This window comes from Rhipicephalus microplus, chromosome 5, assembly GCF_043290135.1.
Source record: "Rhipicephalus microplus isolate Deutch F79 chromosome 5, USDA_Rmic, whole genome shotgun sequence".
Lineage (NCBI taxonomy): Eukaryota > Metazoa > Arthropoda > Arachnida > Ixodida > Ixodidae > Rhipicephalus > Rhipicephalus microplus.
In genome coordinates this window covers 160,509,313-160,525,809 of record NC_134704.1, presented here as the reverse complement: position 1 = coordinate 160,525,809, position 16,497 = coordinate 160,509,313, and the positions used below count along the sequence as shown (strand labels likewise).

The 16,497-nt window shown below is 49.3% G+C and overlaps 2 protein-coding genes across 3 annotated transcripts in view; one reads left to right on the top strand and one right to left on the bottom strand.

Moving 5' to 3' along the window:
• The first annotated feature begins 550 nt into the window (after nucleotides 1–550).
• LOC119174152 (iris-like) overlaps nucleotides 551–16,497 on the top strand; it is a 155,928-nt gene continuing 139,981 nt past the window's right edge. For both annotated transcript variants that reach the window (XM_075896142.1, XM_075896143.1), the window contains exons 1-3: nucleotides 551–1,771; nucleotides 3,334–3,600; nucleotides 10,383–10,749. In XM_075896142.1, coding sequence (XP_075752257.1) covers nucleotides 1,710–1,771; nucleotides 3,334–3,600; nucleotides 10,383–10,749 — 696 coding nt within the window. In that variant the 5' untranslated portion in view covers nucleotides 551–1,709. The remainder of the gene's footprint in view (nucleotides 1,772–3,333; nucleotides 3,601–10,382; nucleotides 10,750–16,497) is intronic.
• Nucleotides 3,453–16,497, bottom strand: part of LOC142817999 (uncharacterized) — a 46,241-nt gene continuing 33,196 nt past the window's right edge. The window contains exon 7 of the mRNA XM_075896145.1: nucleotides 3,453–3,591. Within this exon, the coding sequence (XP_075752260.1) occupies nucleotides 3,559–3,591 (33 nt within the window). The 3' untranslated portion in view covers nucleotides 3,453–3,558. The remainder of the gene's footprint in view (nucleotides 3,592–16,497) is intronic.

The window sequence follows — 16,497 nt, the reverse complement described above, 5'->3', positions numbered from 1 at the left end:
CGAGCTCACTAAACATTTTCACCTGTCTAGGAGAATTTCCCCTCCACCTCACAAAAATTTAACACAGCCCCAAGCACTTACAATAAGGCTTCTGCAAACGCGAATGTACTCTACTTTGAAAATGTTACACATCATGTACCCTGACCTATACCCAAGTAAGCTTTGCCCACATTGTGGGGAAATAGCTTCATTAGAACATATGCTGTGGCAGTTTACAAGATTCGCTAATTTATCGAACATCACCTCTGCCAGATGTGAGGCGGCAATCCGCAGCTCGTCCTTGGCAGATCAGCTCTCGGCGGTCCACCAAGCCCGCGAGGCGGCTGACGAACTCGGCATCTCAGTCCCCACGTGGGAGCTGCCCACAACACAGTAATCTGTGCTTTGGAGGACCAAATAAAAGTTTACCCAATCCAATCCAATATCATATTCTAGTTCGCAAGCACTCCATAGTTTGACGCCAGGCGTGACCAGCGTCCGTCGGCACGGCCTATCGTGAACTAATATATCATATTCTAGTTCACTATACGCCGTGCTGACGGACGCTGGTCACGCCTGGCGTCAGACTATAAAGTGCTCGCGTTTTGCTAACGTTGCGTCACGGTGCCCAGCGTGGGCGCTCGTCAACGCTACATTGGTGTATATTGGGCCCTTCATGATGCGCTCGCGGCCGTTATGCTAGCTCCACACATACAAAATTCGGAGTTACGTGACGTCATTGGATGATGAAATATGGCTGGTGAAAGCATGATAATCCTGACACGCGTGTGATGTAAGAACATGACAACATACTCGCTCATAGCGTGCTCACGGCCGTTTCGCTAGCTCTACATATACTAAATTTTTCACGTGACGTGAACAGATGACGAAGTAAACGACAATTCTAAACATGATAATCATGACATGGAAGTAATGTACGCCATCATTAACCTTCACCTCGAAACGTTGTGCTGATTTTAACGTGACATATCGACGTTTCTCATTGGTGTTTCGCAAATCATCGATTCCCACTGCTGCGTCTTACTATCAGCGATTGCGGCGAATTTTTCGCGTTTCATTTACAGCGCCTTGCGGTCTTTCACAGATGTCATTGGACGTTTTCTGAGGGATGCATGTCGCGAGAAAAAAGTATAATTATGGAGCGCGTTGCAGTGAAGAACTGCTTGATAATCTTGAGCGTAGAATTTCTTGAGTGCGCAAGTAAACTTGAGTGCTTACTGAAATACAAAAAGACGCGTACCATCTAAAAAAAGAAAATAAAAGAGCGAATAGGTTCCGTTCGGATTCTGTACTTTCTTTAATTTTTATTCCTTTATGATGAGCGTCTTCTTGTACTTCAGTAAACATGTACCAACCAGCCCAGCAAAAAAGTTTTTTTAAACCTACGTGTATGGCCGGGTACATTCGATTCGCGCTCCACGCATAGTATTGTGACTGCTATGAGCGGGAATCGATACTGCACCATTGTGCGTAAAAGAGCAACGCCTTGCCGTTAACTTTACTAGGCGGCTTGAGATAATCTGATGTACAGAGTCGAATGTACCGATAAATATTCAACAAGTATTTACTCTTTTGTTGTTGCTTTACACGTGATTGTTTTCAGAGGTTACTACAATACTCACGTCGCGTAGGTGCATCTCCAGGTTGATAAAACCTTGCATCAGCCCCTTGATATCCACGACGGCTGTGAAGACGCCCATACGACGAACATGAGCCGGAGACGAAGCCGCAAAGTCGCGCTGCCTGGACCCGACTTCCCCGACGCACAGTCGTGAGTACCGCAAGTATTTCTTATAAAACGGATAGAACGGTAGCTTTGGCTAGCTGGTGATTTAGAATCGACATATTTGCAGTGTGGAAACTGGAACCTGTGCTGGGTCCTCTATCCTGTCCCCATTCGAATTTCTATGTGCAATTATGTGCATGCACAACGAAACCCACATCATTATGTGTACACTAATTTGATTGTCAAGCTTATAAGAGGTATCTTGTCGGTGTGTTAGGAATGCTGATAAAAAGTCGAATACCCTCATTGTTATTACGTCGTTGATGAGAGAATTGCTCATGTTGATTCTGTTTTCTTTTTCTCGAAAACTGAAAAAAATGTAAAAGAGAATTCCTAAAGTAAGTTTTCGTGTTTCAGCTATTATTTTTGTAGTTTTCACAGACTTTCGCGTAAAAGTATGCTACTAGCTCTCTGCGTCATTGCCATCATGGTTGCCAGGCTAAAAAACACAAAACATAGACAAAAACTAGACAGAACTAGCCAGAAAGTGCCCAGTTTGAGCTGAGGACAGCAGAGGTAGCTGAAAGTAGCATCAAATTTTCGGAAATAAATAGGACGTTTTATTTTAAAGGAATAAGTGCAAAAGCCACTCAGTGGAAACGTAAATGAGCACAGCACAAATCATTCAAAGTCATCATTAATGAAAGTTCTTGACTTTATCAATTGTTTGGAGCCCGTTAACCAGGTTACATGCTCTTTTGCAAAAATGACGCTCTCTTCACGCGTCTTGCGCGACCTTTCTTAAACGCCATTGAAGCAATGGGAAAATTCTTAGCAAATCGGAGTTGGCATTGAACAATGAACTGCAAACACTGTCGTAATAGACTTTTAAATGATGACGAAGACCGAACAGTTAGTATTCCAATGTTGCACTGCGCATCCAATATACAAACAAATGAGAAACGGCATATCCATTTTCCATCCGTGCAGAGATGCGGAGCGGAGTGCTTTTGATGCATTTTGAGTTTGCCTTCAGCAATAAGGCGCATGCAAAATTCATCAGAGCCACGCAATAGTTTGAGGCGAGTCGCAGTACTGTATTCAAAGGCATTTTATTTTGTTTTTGCGAGTGAGGCTCTCCTGTCTGGCAGTTTATAAATGTGTAGCACATTTCTTCACTTCAGATTCTGCCTGAAATGAAAGAATGATTAGTGTAGCCAAAAGGTAGTCAAGTGTAAACATGATGTATTTTTTCTGCTGACACGCACTTCAAAAATATAGACGATTGCGCAACGTAGCCAAACCTGGCAACCCTCATTTCAATCAGCATGCCACTGAGGAGCCAATTTTGTCCAAGAACTTGTTCTACAGGTATCGTGCAAGACGGTTCAACGTTTGCAGATAACTTTTCTTCGGTCACATAGCCACAAAAAGTATGGAGATTCACTGCATAATCAATATTAGAAGGGGGCGTGAAAATACGCTCATAATGTCGGCAAAAGATAGATGGACTCTGGGAAGGACATATGCTGGTGAGTATCGATAACGTTAAAGTGAGAATATTGCACCAAGCCATCCGTGCACACAACACTTTTGTAATGGTGCAGGGAGAGATACGACCAGATCTCCAAAGGCTTGCTGCAGTTCGCGCTGGAGCTCTGTCGACAACTGCACCTCGCTGGCCGCACAGGCAACATCCTCTTCTCGCCGTACGCGGTAGCAAGCACGCTCGAAGTGCTGCTGCACGCCGCAAGGGGCGCCACCGCTCAACAGATCACGTGCGCCCTCCATCTGCAGCCCGCATGCCGCTCCCGCCGGCCGATCACGGAAGACTACTTCGCCCGGCTGCACGCCCAGTGCCGGTCCTGCGTGAGGTAAAATGCGCATGCACATTGACTGCGTCCTTTTGAGTTGCCGATTAATGCGCCTTCACACTAAAACTGCTAGCCTTCTGGTTAGTTCAAATGGAGGAGCGATCGTCCAGATTAAGGGTTAGTTCCCGCTTCAAACCCTCGAGGAAGAAGCGTATTTTGTCAATTGCTAACATTTCTGTGTAATATAGCTAGTATCGGTTCCTCTGTAGGTTAAAGATATTGGGCGCGAGGACCTAACGTGGAGCCACCACGCAGATGCATGCCTGTGACGTACGGGGTCGGACTGCTCCACCACCCTCTCACGCGCAGCCGTTTTTGCGTCTCCTTTTTAAAATTAATATGCTTGGTGTACTTCACTGAACGAAATCAGTAAAATGCTGCTGACTGTACGAAGTTCTAAATACCTGCTCCCGATAAGTGTAACGCTTCTCAGAATGCCTGACTGCCGGTGTCGTCTCCTATGCCCACCTAAAAAAAACTACGGGGGCCGAGCACGTCACCTCTGTAAAAGATTACGACTCATTCCGCGTCGAATCGAAGCATCAAATGGGTATTACCGGTAAAGAAACTTATTTTTGCTGCAAGAAATGCGCCCAACCACGCTACTTCATTTTTTGGAGCTTTGCATCTAAAGTCTTGCGGCGGTTGACATTATAAGCATGCGCAAATCACATTTTTCTTTAGCACACATAGCCATACTATGGTGGCTACAATGAGAGGTGTCAGCCTCGGCACGCCGGAGAGCGAGCGAGAATTCATACGGATGCGGCGGCCCTGCGGTCGCTTTCGAGATGCCCCTCCTCGCGCCCACGCGCGCGTATCAGTCCTATTTCGTTGCAAATATTTATTGTTATTCTGCAGATTATAACCACGTCTACTTGTCACAATACTGGCGGTGCGCTGTAAAACATGTATTGGCCCTGAAAACTAGTGTTTTCAATTAACTTCGTAGTATATGAGCTATGAAGCTTAGAAGATAGAGAATCAAGTGACTTGCCGTGAACTTGACACCAAAACAAAGTCCGTGCAGTTTTAAAATTTGATGCCGCAGTATTCTCCGTGAAGTCTCAATGCGCGTAAAGGTATCGGAAGCCGTTATTTGCATGACGTGTGTAATCAAGGTCCAATTTTACAAGCAAGACATTTATTTTCACGAAACAAAATAAAGCAAAATTAACCTGAAAAATAAACACAACATATGCAGCCTTAAGCTTGGAGAGAGCTGATACTTATACGAAACTCAGCTAAAGCAAGTGAATAAGGCAACTAAAAAGAACAGTAAATACACGTTAATAGAATGGGCATACATACACACATGACATTGAGATTTGATTGGCGAACATTGATACAGTCACAAACTAGTTCACAAAAAAATTGATTTATGCATATGTGAAACACAGCCAGACAGCGACACCACAGTTGCTAATGGGAGATTTGCAACAATGTGAACAAGACAATAGTGAAAGCACAAGAAACAACACAGTGTGAGTAATGCACAATACCATAAAATAAAACCTTGTTCTCTGAGTTAACACTATGACAGTTAGCTCATACGTCTCAACTTCAAGAACTTCATTTTTTCTCTTTTTTTATTGGACGCATTTTCTCCAGAAATGAGAACATGCATTCTGGTCATTGTAAATGATCTAATTATCTGATTTATCACTTCCAGTTTGTGGTGTCTAGAGCCGACCATCACAGACAGGCAAGAGATAAGGTGTGTTATGCTGTCACTTTTCAACTTGTTAAAATTGAAGCAATATGTGAATGCATCTTCAATAGCTTTGATAAGGTCTGTTAAGGACTCAAACGAGTACAGAAGGCATGATCCTGCTGGAAGGAAGCACGAATTCTCAGAGTGAAGAAACAAACTGCTACATTCTTTCCACTTTGTCTTTTTCAACATCTTCCGGGCCACATAGCCACTGACGTAAAAAGTGATCCGGGAGTCACTTTTTCGTCCAATGAGATCAGCGTGGTCCGGAAGGGCTTCACAAGCAACAATCATTTCATGAACCTCATTGAGGTGCCCCACATCTAGAAGCTCATCCAGCTTATTCTGCAATTTAATGGAATCAGTGTGAATGCGCGGATATATAAGGCTGCTCAGGAATCCAGAAGGTATGTTTCCACTGAAGGGTGACTGTGCCAAGTTTTAATAACTGAGGCAATTCACAGACCAAAAATGTGTCGGCGAAGGGTGATCATTCAAGCCAGACATTTGCTTCAGAATTCAAAAAAAAAGATTTTAAGCGCCTCTTTTAAGAGACAAGACGTCATCAAGTATTTATAGCCCAAAGTTTTCGTGACATTGTGCCGGATGGAAAGGATGCTGGTAAGAGTGACGCGGAGTCCTTCGGCAGTTGATTCACTCAGGAACCCACCGTGCTTAGGTACAGCTATTTCCCAAGTTACTGAGAACCCGTTGATAATATATATATATATAGCTACGGACGACTAATATTTTGTCAAAATCATCTTCGCACACAACGCACTTATTTTCCAGTGGTTTCTCAGCGCAAAAAATTGCATGCTTCCAGGCTTTGCGCCGTTCATCGTCGGTGGGAGCAGGGAAGAGAGGCGCTTTCTTTCCTTGTTTGCGGGCCGAAACATATCCCGTGTTGCATCCAGGTGCAAAGCAGTGTCTTTGCTTTTTACCCATCACTGTGACATGATCACATTGGCACGTACTGATCATTAACAAGTCAAAATACGCAAAGCGCAGACGTTGCAATTTGCGAACACACGAACAAGCGACCGAAAGGGCCGCGCGAGCGACTGGCGAGCGTTCTCGAGCGATCATGGTGGTGTCTTGCGTGCCGCTCCACGGCGAACTGAAATACCAGCACGCCTCTCTTCAAGGCGCGGCCGGGACCATGTTGACTCCTCTCCTTCTAACCACCATAGCCATGGGAAGCACTGAGCAAGCGGGTTCCCTGCTCTCAAGGAAGCAACGCAACATTCTTACAGCCGCATGCCACTGCAACCTTCCTGCTAATATTGTTACACGGCATCGGCAACGAAAGAGCATCATAGATGACGAAGACGATGAAAGCGACCGTGCTCGTGTTGTTGCTGCTGTTCTTCCATCTTGGCTGCAGCTGCCTCTGACTCTCCCTGTATATTTTGTAAATATATTTATTTCATTCATTCTCTCACCCCCGTAAAATTAGGTGGAGGTGCTGGGTACTCATGCTCTGTAACGGAAAACTTGCTCTCCGAAGGAGAAAGGAGGCGACTGGCATAAGAAATGACGCGATCTTGTCCTCGCTGCCACTGGGCGAGAATAGCACCATTTCCATATCCGCTGGCATCGGTACGAACTTCAGTACGGGCTGACGGGTTGAAATGGGCCAAGATGGGTGGGGAAGTAAGTAATGTTGTAAGGGTGCTGAAGGCAGTTGCTTGGTCAATACCCCAATAAAAAGGCATGTCCTCCTTGAGTAGCTCCGTAAGTGGTCGGGCAATGTAAGCGAAATTCTTCACGAAATATTGAAAGCAAGAACAAAGGCCGATAAAACTCTGTACATCTTTTGCGGAACGTGGTATGGGAAAATCTTTGACAACTTGAATTTTGTCAGGATCAGGTTGCACGCCCCGAGCACTGACAAGGTGGCCCAGCACAGTGATTTTCCGACGGCCAAAGCGACATTTGGAAGAGTTGAGCTGAAGTCCTGCGTTCCGGAAAACCTCAAGAACAGCCGTTAGGCGGCTAAGGTGGCTTTAGAATGTAGATTAAAATACGATGACGTCATCGAGATAGCACAGGCACGTGGTCCGTTTGTATCCACGCAAGAGAGAGTCAATAATTCTTTCAAATGTAGCTGGCGCATTACACAATCCGAATGGCATAACCTTGAACAGGAAAAGTGCATCCGGTGTGATGAATGTGGTTTTTTCATGGTCTCGATGATCGACAGAAATCTGCCAGTATCCTGATCGCAAGTCGATAGATGAAAAGTAGGCAGACCCCATGTAGGCAGTCAAGAGCATCGTCAATCTGCGGCAGTGGATACACGTCCTTACGTGTTACTTTGTTTAAGTGACGGTAATCTACGCAAAAGCGCCAGCTGCCATCCTTCTTCTTGAATAGCACGACCAGCGATGCCCATGGACTGCAGGAAGGTTCGATGACGTTTTTTGTGAGCATTTCTTCAACTTCGTGCTGAATAACTTGTCACTCAGCATTAGACACGCAATAAGGACGTCGTCGGATGGGGCTAGCGTCTCCAGTGTTAATCCTATGAGTTACAAAGGATGTCTGACGCAAAGAGCGGTCATCAAAATCAAAGATGTCATGGTAGGCTTTCAGCAGGTGCCGGATGTCAGCTGTCTGTGCTGGAAGAAGGTCCGGAGCGATCATCTTGTCGATGGTGGCATCCGCTGCGCTCTTCGAGGATGTAAACGGAGCAGAGGACGAAGAAGATTCGGCAACAAACGCTGAAAAAGCAGCATCTATAGAAAAAACTATTGCCAAAGTCATACCATCTGGGATAACTTGAGCGCATCAGCTGAAGTTTAGGATCGGAAGAGATGCTGTATTTCCCGTGACTGTCAAAAGTGTGTTAGGCACGGCAACATTTTGGCCAGCAGAACGTCAGCAATAGGTGTCAACATGTAGTCATCATCGGAAACAGGAGGGACAAATCTCAGATTCACGTAAGTAACGGCTTGAGGTGCTAGGCGAATGTGATCTGCAGAACACAGATGGGGTTGAGCTGGTGTTGGGTCGTCATGGTAACACGGTAAATCAAGTTGAAGCATGCTGGTTCCACAATCAATAAGGGCAGAGTGGGCGGATAAAAAGTCCATGCCGAGGATGAGTTCATGGGAAAGTTTCTCGAGCACAGCAAATAGCACTGTCGTGAAGCAATCAGCCACACTTATACGCGCGCAGCACATTCCAAGCACGGGAAACGTGCCGCTGTCGGCGACCTGGATGAGTGGTACTGTGGGTGACGTTAAAACTTTCCTAAGGCGGCAACGATGTTTTGAATTCATCACTGATATGTGAGCCCCTTTGTCCACCAGTGCAACAACGGGTGTGTAATCTACATCAACGTCAATAAGGTTGCGTCGAGTCGGCAGCATGGTCAGAGGCAGCTGCAGCCAAGGTGAAAGAACAGCAGCAACAAGAACACGAGCACGGTCGCTTTCATCGTCTTCGTCGTCTATGATGCTCTTTCGTTGCCGATGCCGTGTAACATATCACATATATTTATTTCATTCATTCTCTCACCCCCGTAACACTATCGCAGGCAAACTTGAGAATCACGCACGCACGTGCCTCATTCAGAGTTGTAACTTCTCTCAGTGGGCCCCACCGCGGTGGTGTTACTCGGATGCTGACCCACAGGTCGCGGGATTGAATTCCGGCTGCGGCGGCTGCATTTTCGATGGAGGCAAAAATGCTGAGTCCTGTGTGCTCAGATTTGGGTTCAAAAGAAAGGGGGTGGGGTGGAATGGGCTGTGTTTGCCACCCTTTGGCTACGCCACTGGCGCATGGAAGCCTGTGTGGTCAGGCACACACATGGGGACGGACATCCGGGGAGAAGGAAGGTGGCAGCGGAGACTGTGGTAAACGTTATCTTGGCGAGAGAAGTAAGCTTTAGCAAAGACTGGAGAGGAAAACAACGCAGTTAGAAAATGAAAACGCTGCGAAGTCGTGGTAAAAACACTCATGAAACTGCCAGCCATCCTTTGCCAGAGCGAGGTGAGATAACGTGATGCAACCCCGCACGTCACGGCGATCGCAGCAGTCGCGCTTCCAGTGGTGGGACTCGCGCCCAATAGTAATGGCTAGATCTGAATTTGTGTGCTTTTAACCATAATACACTTGCTGTGAGTGTTTTGCCTTTTAAGCACAATGTACCCTTTCCTCACGCACATTTCCAAGTAGACATTAACACGAGCAACGAAAGGTCACCATTCATTCATCGCTGCTGTGCTTCAACAGAAAGGCAGGGGTGCTGCAGCAGTTCGCGCCTGTGTGTTCTTGCCGACTTGAACCCACTAAACTTCTAGATTGCAATGTTGAATTGATGGACAAAATGAACAGTCAGAAATGACGAATGACTGGCCTGGCCATTTGTATTCTGCTTCTGGATGTGAAGCACCTTACAAAGGAGACTGTGTACCTTGGTCCTGTGGCGTCCAATTCCCCTTCTTCCCCCTACTGCGCATGCCTGCCTCTTCCCTCTCTCTCTCCTCTCTTACGCTCCTCTCCTCCCGCTTCGAAGCGCCGAGATTCAGGCAGTGCCTGATAGGGAGTTTCATGATTGAAAAAAAAAGAAACTGAATGCTCGCGCTGCAGAGTCGTTCACTGACCACCCCATATATAAAAGCACTGGATCTTGACTTCGAAGGTAGTGCCGGTGGAAAATTGCTCCTTTGTGTTGTTGAAGAATAAAAATTTGCAGCGTGCGCGTTAGCTAAAAGTGGACTGCAGGTCCCTGCGTCCTATTGGAGTCTTCTGTCTTTTATTGCTCATTACAGCGATTGGCATGTTGCGGTAGGAAACACTGGTCCGTCACTGCGTGCTTGGCGCCTCTCAAGGTTTCTCTTCTGAGCAACGCTGCGGTGAGCACAATCATCAACGCCGCCATCAATGTCAGTGATAGCGCCTGCACAGGTTCTCAATAAAGTACGTCTCCCACTCAAGCGAACCATTTCCCCGCTGCTTCGCATCCACACATGGTTCCCTTTAGTGGGATATGGTGTAACGTTTTGATGTGCCGACGCGATAGTGTCTTATTTTTCCTTGTTTGGGATGGTCACTGCAGTGTATCCTCACTGCGCCTAAAGGTGGGCAACCTAATCTGCCACGACGGGAGCCTTCGAATCCGGCGCAAATTCCGACGCTCAGATGGAGCCCGCCCCGTGCGCTTGCGGCCGCACAATTTCGTCACTGACCCAGACGGCAGCCTGGCGCGCATCGCTGAGGACACACGCCAGGCGATGCCCCACTTCGGCGCTCACGAGATTCTACCCGAATCATCAACGTTGGCGGTGGCTCAGCCCGGTCTTGTTTCGCACACCTCGTTGCTGCTACTGAGCTTCGTGGGCTTCGCAGGTGGTTGGCGGTTGCGTTTTAGCCGAGCGTGCACCACCGACGCCCAGTTCCATTTAGCGCCTGGCAGGACGAAAAAGGTGAGCGTAAACGATTGGAAGGCATCTTTGACAGGACTCGTATGTTCACAGGATCCATTCAAATATTCTTATACCAAATTTGGTATATGTGACGCTAGCAAAACGGCCGCGGGCGCATCATGAGCGTGGCATGTAGTGATGTTGTCACATGACACGTCTGTCATAATTTTCATGTTAGGGTCTGTCGCTTGTGTTCGCCATGCAATCATGTCATACCATACCAGTTTTGCAATATGCCATATGAACGAAACTCCCGCAAGAACTGCAGGACCATGAAATGTAAATCATGACATTCATAGCATACATATCATGATTTGCATGTTGTGATAGTCAAATATGTTCTTCATATAGTCATGTTATGCCATACCACGTTTGGTATCGATAGCATAATCGAAACGGCCAGAAGAGCTAAAAGTCGTAGGTGGCTAGAGAGATAGATATATAGATAGATAGATAGATAGATAGATACGCTCAAAGTCGCCGAAGCTCGCTAAGAATTGCTTCGCATTTTAAAACATGTGTAGATGAAAAGCATCGTGGCTAACGCTAAAGTTGACGCTGGCGCTCATCGCGGCGTTGCGCAGATGAGAAACCGGGAAGGCGTAAAGCGAGTGCTTCCTACTGACGCTTGCCAATCGCTGCTATTAGGCAATGACAGCTGGGAGGCCCCGACTTGGCACAGAAACCCGCAGTCCGCGTTTATTTAAAGGGCACGCTGCGAATTTTCACACACTGCCTATGGGAGGAGGAGACGCTGGCGGCGGCGAGTCAAGACGTGCTCGCGTCGGCTCCCGGATTTTGCCAACTTTTCTAGCATTTTGTCGTCGAGTATCCATGTTTATTTGTGCAAATATTTTCCGCGAAGTTCTAAGGACCACGCGGGCACCCTCTTTTGCCACAGTGAGTGATTTTTCACCATTTTACGGACATTTGTGTGCCTCCGTCGGCGGCGTCTCACCTAACGAGCACTTCGGAGACCAGGCCTAGGCCTAGCTCAGCTAGGCCACCTAGCCGGCCTCATGGGTGGCTCGGCGCCACTCGTCCGTTACCATGATGGAATATCGAGTAGAGGGAGAAAACATTTCCCCTGAGGAAGTCACTCAAGACCAGGGATGGCAAACGGCGGGCGCCAGAAGAGTTATCGCCAAATCGCGGGGAGGTGGCCCTAACGCCGCGGCAGCGCTTTCGGCGTCCCGTGGCGACAAGCATAGCGGCGCAGCGCTGAAGTCCAAGATTATTAGGGCAGGCCGAATGCCGGTTCTTCCCAAAGAAGACACCAAAATCGTCATTCGACCAAGAGGTGGACTGAATATCTCCAAAATTGGAGCGGCTGCGGTGGCTGACGCTATACTTGCAGCCGCCGGCATCGGACCCGATGAGCTCTCACAAGACACTCTGTGCCCGAACTTACAGCAAAAGATTATGGTGGCCAGCACTCCTAGGCGGGAAAATGCCGATCTATACTCCCGCCTCAAGCAAATCCGAATCTCGGGCAACATCAACGAACTCTGCGCGTACGAGACTGCCCCACACTCCACGTGCAAGGGGGTCATACGTGGCATACCGTTGCAAGACGACCCTGCGACGCTGGATGGCAAGATCGTTAATCAGAAAAACCCGCTCGCACTGGCAGCTAAGAGAATTGCTCAGACGGAGACTGTGATCATCGCCTTTGACGGGCACCGGGTACCGAATTTTGTCAGGTACGGAACGCTCCTGTTGAAATGTTCCCTATATAGAAAGCAAGTGGACGTATGCCACGCCTGCGGAAGACTCGGGCATCGCGCCGATGTCTGTCCAACACCTAGCGACGTCGTCTGTCGGGGATGCGGCCTTCCAAACCCTGATGAGCAGCACCAATGCACCCCAGTATGCAAGTTCTGTGGCGGTCCGCACCTTACTGCCAGTAAAGAATGTGCGCATAGATTCAAGACTCCGTACATTGTTCGCCGACGACGCTTCGAGCGCGCCAGACAGCAAGAGGAGCTCCCCCCGCAGTCAATCCTTCGATCCTTCTATTCTCAAGCCTCATGTAGCCCTAGCCCTAGAGGAAAACGACGCTCGCGCTCGCGAGGTCGCTCCATGAGCCGACGGGGCTCCAAAAGCCGCTCTGCCCCAAGATCACGACCATCATCGCCTTCTCCAGCGCGCTCCGGCTCCAGAGGCCGCTCCACGTCCCGCACCCGGAGCGGCTCGTCCAACAGGCCAAGATCCGACACACCCTCCGGTGGTAAAGGCAAGTCCTATCTAACGTGGGCCGATAGGGCCCGTGGCAACCAAGCGCAGGCGTCCAACTCCCAGGACTCGCACGACCCGCGTCTCACGAACGAGCTCAAAGAGCTTAGGCGTGCCAATGATAGTCTTAGGAAAGAAAACGCCCAGTTCAAGCAGGAAATCAGTCGGCTAGCCACCGAGATAGCCGAAATAAGAAAATTGGCGCTCAAACCGCCGGCTCCTCCGGCCGCCACGAGTTCGTCGGCCATGGACACGGCAGAGGCTCCCCCCAAGGCGGGTGCAGTGAAGCGTCGCGCCCTGGATAGCTCAAGGGAAGACGAGACTCTGGAGCTCCTTTCGGAGCTCAAGAAGGCCATCTCCAACATACAGTCAGGCCTCTCTCAAGTACAAGAAATGATCGCGCACCCCCAGCTGGGTCTGGTCGCCCTCAGCGAGAGAATACTTAGACTGGAGGGGACCCACCACGGATTTTTGCCAAGCACATCGACAACACCAGTCCCAAACTTGAACAGTGTCATTGCCCCGCCGACAGAGGGTGCCATCCTGCAGGCGGCCCTCTCGAAACCCATCCCCAAGCCCAAACATGGATAACGAAACTAACGTCATAACAATGTGGCAGTGGAATTGCGCAGGGTTCGTCAGCAAACGGGCGACCCTGCGACAATACCTAAAAGGCATAAAGGATAAACCCCAAGTTAACACCTTGCAAGAAACGATCACATCATCACACATCAGGCTCCCTGGTTTTGTCACTGTGGCTTCCACTGAAGGGAGAAGGGGGGTGGCCACTCTGGTCAGTAAAAGGTTCACGTGCATTCAGCGAGACCTTGGTCCAGCGGACAATGGGGTAGAATACGTCATGACGGAACTCCTAGTCGACCCCCCTAAGCGGTGCTTACGAAGGAACAGTATTTTCATATTAAATGTCTACTGCAGGCCCAGCATACACAGAGCCAGGGCTGGTGGTCTTCTGAAGAGGGCCGTGCATTTTGCCGGCTGTCAACCTCTTGTCGTCATGGGGGACTTCAATGCCCAGCATCAGGCGTGGGGTTACCTCACCAATACGACGAAGGGTAGGGACATATGGCTCACGGCAACGGAGGAAGATTTGACACTGGTAACCAATAAGGACTTCCCAACCAGGAGAGGGAACTCGGTGTGCCGAGATACAACCCCGGATCTCACCTTTGTCAAGAGTCTGGAAAACGTCAAATGAACCAACACAGCTATCGACCTCGGTAGCGATCATTGCATCATCGAAGTGCTCATAGAGGTTGCCCGCAACAAGACGAGGACCTATAAGTTCATCGACTGGGACTTGTTCCGAGCCAACCGCTCCGAGCGCGCCCTTTCCCCGGATGCGGACCTAGACTCTTGGTGCGACGGGTTAAAAGAAGATGTGGCCAGCGCCACCAAAGAGGTGACAACTGATCTGGAGGTGGGCAGGATGGACAGTAGGCTCGCGCATCTGTTGGAAGCCAAGCAGGCACTGCTCGCGAGATGGAAGACTCAGCGCCATAACAGAAGACTGCGCAAGAAAATGTCCGAAATCAACAAAACGGTAGGAGATCATTGCAAGGTCTTATGCAAGCAGCAATGGGATGAGCTCTGTGATTCTATGGAGGGCCAACTCAAGACTGGTAAAAGCTGGAGACTCCTCAAACACCTACTGCACGACGGCAACACCAAGTCCAATCAGAAGAGAGCTTTGGCGAAAGCTGTCCATTTGGCCACTGACTCAACTCCAGATGAGGCGATCACGGAGAAGCTCATAGACAAGTACCTGGCGGCCACGGACGATACGGTACCTCCCCAGTTCCCCGACTACGAGGGGCGCGACGCGCCATCGATGGACGAGGACTTCACCGTGGCTGAGGTCAAGCGGGTTCTCGCATCCCTCAATAGCAGATCCGCCCCTGGGCCAGATGGGGTAACCAACAAAATGCTCAAGCACCTCGACGACGACTCGATCGAGTTTCTTACAGACAAGATCAACGAAATCTGGCGCAGCGGTCTCATTCCCAAGAGCTGGAAAGCGGCCTGCACAGTACTGATACCCAAGCCGGGTAAGGCACCGAGCATCGAGAATCTTAGGCCAATCTCGTTGACGTCGTGCGTCGGGAAGGTGGCCGAGCATGCCATGCTCAACCGCCTCACTGACCACCTCGAGTCTAACGAATGCTATACCCACAACATGATTGGCTTTCGGTCGGGGCTCTCGACTCAGGACGCCATGAAGCTGATCAAGCACCAGGTCATTGACTCCGGCTCCACCGACACCAAGACGATTCTTGGATTGGATTTGAAAAAGGCTTTTGACAACATATCACACGCCTTTATTCTCAAGAGCTTGTCTGAGTTTCACGTCGGCAAGCGGGCGTACAATTTTGTGCGCTCCTTCCTTTCGTCGCGGTCCACAAGACTGAAGATTGACGAATTTTTGACCCACGAAATTACCCTTGGGCCAAAAGGGACCCCTCAGGGGACGGTGATCTCCCCGACGCTGTTCAATATCTGCATGATCAACCTGTCGAGGGCCTTGAACAAAATCCCGAACACTAACCACACGATCTACGCAGACGACATCACCATCTGGTGCCTCAGCGGATGTGAGGGTCAGGTCGAGAGTGCTTTGCAAGAGGCCATCGATGTGACGGAGCGCTATCTCATCCCCACCGGGCTAAGGTGCTCGCCCGCTAAGTCCGAGCTCTTACTGTATAAGAAGAGGCCCAGAGGCGGTTCTCACCGGTCCTGGAAGCCAGCAATGGAAAGCCACATTACGTTATTCACCGGTAACGGCTCCCCAGTTCCGCGGGTGGACACTATCAGGGTCCTTGGAATGTTTATCGAGTCTAACGGAGCCAATGGAACCGCCGTCAAACGCATTTGTTCCAAGACCGAAAGCGCCCTCGGACTGATTCGAAGAATCGCTAACAGGCACCGCGGAATCAGGGAGGACAATCTGATCCGGATTATCCACGCATTCGTGCTATGCCACCTCGCTTATTCGGCGGCTATGCACAACTGGCTCGTGTCGGAGCGCAAAAAAATCAATGCCCTAATCAGAAGAGTCTTCAAGCTGGCCCTTGGCATTCCCGTTCGAACGCACACGGAAGACCTCCTGAAGTTGGGAATCCACAACACGTTCGAAGAAATTGTCGAAGCCCAAGAGTATGCACAGTTTGTCAGACTGTCTGGCACCCCAGCGGGTAGAGCCATACTCGGCATGCTGGGACGAAACCCCACGGTTGTCGGTCCTGACGCTGTGAAGATGCCCAACGACGTAAGATCCAAGATCCAGATTGCGCGGATGCCGCGCAATATGCATCCAACCTACAACGAAGCACGAAGACGAGCCAGGGGTAAATCTCTGCTCGCCAGTGCCCGCTTGGACAAGGATCGAGCCTGCTTCGTCGATGCTGCTTCGTACATTCAAGAAGAAGCCTTTTCCTCAGTGGTCGTCGACTGTGATTGCAGAGTCATCAGCTGCGCTACCATCCGCACTTCTAGTTC